This window comes from Rhea americana, unplaced genomic scaffold (genome assembly GCF_003343005.1).
Source record: "Rhea americana isolate MKP2758 unplaced genomic scaffold, rheAme1 scaffold_393, whole genome shotgun sequence".
Classification (NCBI taxonomy): Eukaryota; Metazoa; Chordata; class Aves; order Rheiformes; family Rheidae; genus Rhea; species Rhea americana.
The window spans coordinates 46,307-51,004 of NW_028186527.1; the positions used below are offsets into that span (position 1 = coordinate 46,307).

The 4,698-nt window shown below is 66.0% G+C and overlaps 1 protein-coding gene across 2 annotated transcripts; it reads right to left on the reverse strand.

Annotated features, from left to right (window-relative positions):
• Positions 1-10: 10 nt before the first annotated feature.
• ZNF628 (zinc finger protein 628) lies at positions 11-4,681 on the reverse strand. Of its 2 annotated transcripts, XM_085313707.1 has the most exons (2): positions 1,837-4,681; positions 11-1,794 (listed from the first exon to the last, which is right to left on the reverse strand). In XM_085313707.1, exons 1-2 carry the CDS (start codon positions 4,222-4,224, stop codon positions 892-894), a joined length of 3,291 nt encoding a protein of 1,096 aa, XP_085169833.1. In that variant the 5' UTR covers positions 4,225-4,681; the 3' UTR covers positions 11-891. The 2 variants fall into 2 exon arrangements, with proteins under 2 accessions (XP_085169833.1, XP_085169832.1); XM_085313706.1 differs by having other exon boundaries at positions 11-4,681.
• Between the last annotated feature and the right edge of the window lie 17 nt (positions 4,682-4,698).

The window sequence follows — 4,698 nt, forward strand, 5'->3', positions numbered from 1 at the left end:
GGCCGGGACAGCAGCGTTTATTGAGCCGCGCCGGGAGGACCCAGGTCTCCGGGAGCCCCAAGCGTCCTGGGCCGAGCCCCCCGCCCCGCCCGCGGGTCCCGGCCCCCGTGCAGGGGGGACACAGCCCTCCCCACACAGGTCTTTGCCTAACTGCGGGGGGACCCAGGCATCCTGCAGCCGGGACCTCCCAGTGCAGGGAGACTCCATTGTGGGGGGGGGGACCCGGGTGTCCTGCAGCCAGGACCTCCCAGGGCATACCCCAGAGCAGGAGGGACCCGAGCATCCTACAGCCAGGACCTCCCAGCGCAGGGGGACCCCAGTGCAGGGGGGACCCGGCATCCTGCAGCCCAGACCTCCCAATGCAGGGGGACTCCAGTGCAGGGGGGACTGGGCATCCTACAGCCAGGAACTCCTAGGGAAGGGGGAGCCCAGTGCAGGGGAGACCCAGGTGTCCTGCAGCCAGGACCCTCCAGGGATCACAGAGCCTTTGCAAGAGGACCCAGGTATCCTGGAGGCCAGACCTCCCTGCGTCACACACCCCCAATGGAAAGGAGGACCCAGGAGTCCTGATGCTCGGTTCCACTTGGAGCACCTACTCCTGGGGCTGAGCTCATCATGGCTCTCACACTCCAGCACCCAAAGGACCCAGAAGCCCTGTGCTAAGCTCCAGTGACTCCCATATTCTGGCCGGTGCTGAGCCCCCCATGGATCCTGCACTCTAGCGCTGAGTGGACCCAAGAGTCCTGGTGCTGAGCTCATTACAGCTCCTGCACCCCAGCAGCAAAGGGACGTAGGAGTCCTGGTGCTGAGCCCCATGTGGCTCCCGCACCCCAGAGCCCAGGGTTGGCTGTGGAGAGGACCCCGGCGTCCTGCCCCGGGGTCGGACCCCACTCAGAAGGTGTGAACCAGCTGGACGCTGGGCACTGTCTGTACAATCTGGATGGCGGGCAGGTCCGGGGCCGGGGGGCCGGGCAGAAGCTGCACCACAGTGGGGCCACCGGTGGGCCCTGGTGTTGCCCCAGTGCTGGCAGGCGTTCYCCGCGCCTGCACGGAGAGCTGGCCGCCAGTCCCTGGCACGTTCTCCAGCACTTGCAAGGTGGGCTCACCGCGGATGATGAAGAGTTTCTGCCCACCCTGGGCCTCGTCTGGTGGCAGCTCCGGCAGGTTTTCTACCTCCTGCACGCAGAGCCGCGTCTGCTCACCATCGGCGCTGCGCAGCACCAGCACGTTCTGCAGCCCCTCAGCTGTCTGCAGCATCTCCAGGTGCACATCCTGCACCCCGGCCAAGCCGCCCACCTCCGGCCCCGGCCCCAGCAGCTCCTCACCCTGACCGCTCTGCACCACGATCACATCCTGTCCTTCAGGAAGCCCTGTGGCACTCTGTAGCTCGGGGCCACCTGGCAGGCTTGGCCCCGTCACAGGCTCAGAGGGTTGGGGCACAGCTTGGAGCTGCACTCGGGTGCCCTCAGGGGTTTGGAGCTGGACATTCGTCACCTCAGGTGTCTGGAGCTGCACGCTGGTCACCTCCGGTGGCTGTGGCAAGGCTTGGAGCTGGACATTGGTCACCTCTGAGGGCTGCGGCAAGGTTTGGAGCTGGACATTTGTCATCTCTGGAGGATGAGGCAGGGCTTGGAGCTGGATGTTGGGCACCTCGGAGGACTGTGGCAGGTCTTGCAGCTGGACATTTGTCACCTCGGTGGCCTGGAGCTGCACATTGGCCACCTCCGCAGCCTGAAGCTGGACACTGGTCACTTCGGAGGGCTGCGGCAGGGCTTGCAGCTGGATGTTGGTCACCTCGGAGGGYTGCGGCAGGGCTTGCAGCTGGACGTTTGTCACTTTGGCAGCCTGAAGCTGCACATTTGTCACTTCAGTGGCCTGGAGCTGGACACTGGTCACCTCTGTGGGCTGCGGCAGGGCTTGCAGCTGGACACTGGCCACCTCTGGTGGTGGTGGCGGCAGAGCCTGTACCCGCAGAGTGCTCACCTCTGACGGGGGCTGCTCAGGGACATTTTGCAGCACAATGACGCTGGCTCCGGGTGCTAGGCCTGGCGCCCGCTGTGCGCCTGCCAGCGCCTGGATCTGCATGCTGGGCAGGGCTTGTCCCGTGCTGGGCACCAGCAGGATGCTCTGTCCAGCCGCTGGTGGTGGGTTGGTGGGTGCCACCACTTTTGGACTCTTCTCTTGCTGGCGTGGGGCAGCTTTGCCAGGTGGAGTGGGCAGCAGGTTGAAGGCAGGGCCCGTGGCCTTGGGTTGTGGCGCGGGGAGGAGGATGAGCTTCTGTGGTGGGTGGGGGATGCTGGGTATGAGCTGCAAGCCCTGCGCTGTCTGCACCAGCAGGAAGGTCTGGGCGTTGGGGGCAGCAGGAGGGCTGCCCACCTCCAGGCTGAGCACCGGGGGCCCGTCCCGTGTGGGTGGTGCCTTGGGGGCAGCAGGTGGCTTGGGGCCAACGGCGTGGGTGCGGAGGTGACGCTGCAGGTAGGAAGCCATGACAAAGGCCTTGGAGCAGATGGGGCACTGGAAGGGCCGGGCGCTGGAGTGAGTGCGCTGGTGGAGCTGGAGGTTGGAGGAGTGGGTGAAGGTCTTGCCGCACTGGGCGCAGGCATAGGGGCGCTCGCCGGTATGGGTGCGCTGGTGCTGCCGCAGGTTGGAGGTCTGGGTGAAGGCCTTGCCGCACACCAGGCAGGCATAGGGGCGCTCACCCGTGTGCAGCTGCCGGTGCCGACGGAGGCAGGAGGTGTTTTTGAAGGCCTTGGGGCAGTCTGGGCAGGCATAGGGGCGCTCACCYGTGTGCAGCCGCAGGTGGTACTGGTAGTGCGAGGACCACTTGAAGGTGAGGCCACACTCAGCACACTTGAAGGCTCGCAGCCCCGTGTGAACCCGCTGGTGGATGGAGAGCAGTGAGGAGCGCTTGAAAGCCTTGCCGCACTCGGAGCACTTGTAGGGCCGCTCGCCTGTGTGGTCCCGCATGTGGTAGCGCAGCCCCGAGGAGCCCTTAAAGGCCTTGCCGCACTCAGTGCACTGGTAAGGGCGCTCAGCTGGGGCWGGGGCCAGGGCCGGGGCTGGCTCAGGTGCTGTTTGGGAACACGTCACCTCGGCCTCAGCCTGGATGAGCTGCTGCTCAGCGGGGTGGCTGCGCTGGTGGCCCAGCAGGCTGGCCAGCTGCACAAAGGTCTTCTCACACACCGAGCACTTGAARGGTCGCTCGCTAGTGTGGCTGTGCTGATGCCGTGCCAGCCCAGAGCCATTTTTGAAGACTTTGCCGCATGTAGGGCAGTTGTGCGTGGCYGTCGGTGCCTCACCACCACCAGGGCCTGGCCCGGGCATCCCTACCTCCAAATGGCTCTGTTGGTGGCCAAGCAACAGCTCCTCACTCTTGAAGGTCAGCTCGCAGTCACCACACTTCCAGAGCATCTCCACCGTCTCCACAGTCTCGGCAGGTGCCAGAAAGAGTGGCGGCGGGGCCAAGGGATTGCTGGGTGGGCGAGCAGCATGGGTCTGCAGGTGTTTCTGCAGGTAGACATCCGAGACGAATGCCTTGGCACAAGCAGGGCATTTGTGCGCCCGGGAGCCAGCGTGGGTGCGCTGGTGAAGGAGCAGGTTGGAGGAGTGGGTGAAGGTCTTGCCACACTGGGCGCAGGCATAGGGCCGCTCTCCGGTGTGGATGCGCTGGTGCTGCCGCAGGTTGGTGGACTGAGTGAAAGCCTTGCCACAGGCCGTGCAGACGTAGGGCCGCTCACCTGTGTGGATGTGGCGGTGGCGGCGGAGACTGGAGGAGTTCTTGAAGGCCTTGTCGCAGGCCGTGCACTTGTAGGGCCGCTCGCCCGTGTGCTGGCGCACGTGGTACTGGTAGTGTGAGGACCACTTAAAGGCCATGCCACAGAGCGCGCACTTGAAAGCCCGCAGCCCTGTGTGGACGCTCTGGTGGATCTGCAGCAGTGAGGAGCGCTTGAAGGCCTTGCCGCACTCGGAGCACTTGTAGGGCCGCTCACCCGTGTGGCTGCGTTGGTGGTAGAGCAGGGCCGAAGAGCCTTTGAAGGCCTTGGGGCATTCAGAGCACTTGTAGGGCCGCTCACCTGTGTGCGTGCGCTGGTGGTGGATAAGGCGCGATGACCATTTGAAGACCTTGCCGCACTCCAGACACTCGTACTGGTGCTCGCTGCTGCTCGCTGCCGCTGCCGGGCCAGGCTGCATCTCGGCCAGCTCCAGCTGCTGGGCTCCCACCATGGCGAGGGCCCTGCGGGGACAGTGCCAAGCGGGGCACGTGTCTTCAGGCACCGCAGAGACGACCGTGGCCCCGCACCGAGATCAGACGCTGGCCTGGGGGCTCTGCACAGGGCTGAGCTCAAGGGCAGGGTCTGGCCCTGGCGATGTTGGGGTCGGGAGTGACCCCAGGCTGAGGGCAGGACCTGACCACATGGCCTCACGACAGCGAGGTTGGGTACCAGGGCAGAGGCTGGCCACAGGGGCTCACTCTAAGGAAATCGGGACTGAGGGAAGGTCTCCGCTATGGGGACTGACCCTGGATCCCAGCCTGGCACCGACCCTGGGTCAACGTGGGGGCTACGGGTGGGCGTGGCCAGAGGTTGTAGGCGGGGCCAAGCGCCGGGAGGGGGGCGGAGCAGAAGCCGGCCTGGCCGGTGGGCGGGGCCAGGCGCGGGGCTGAGGCAGGCCACGGCGGTGGGCGGGGGCACAAGGGTG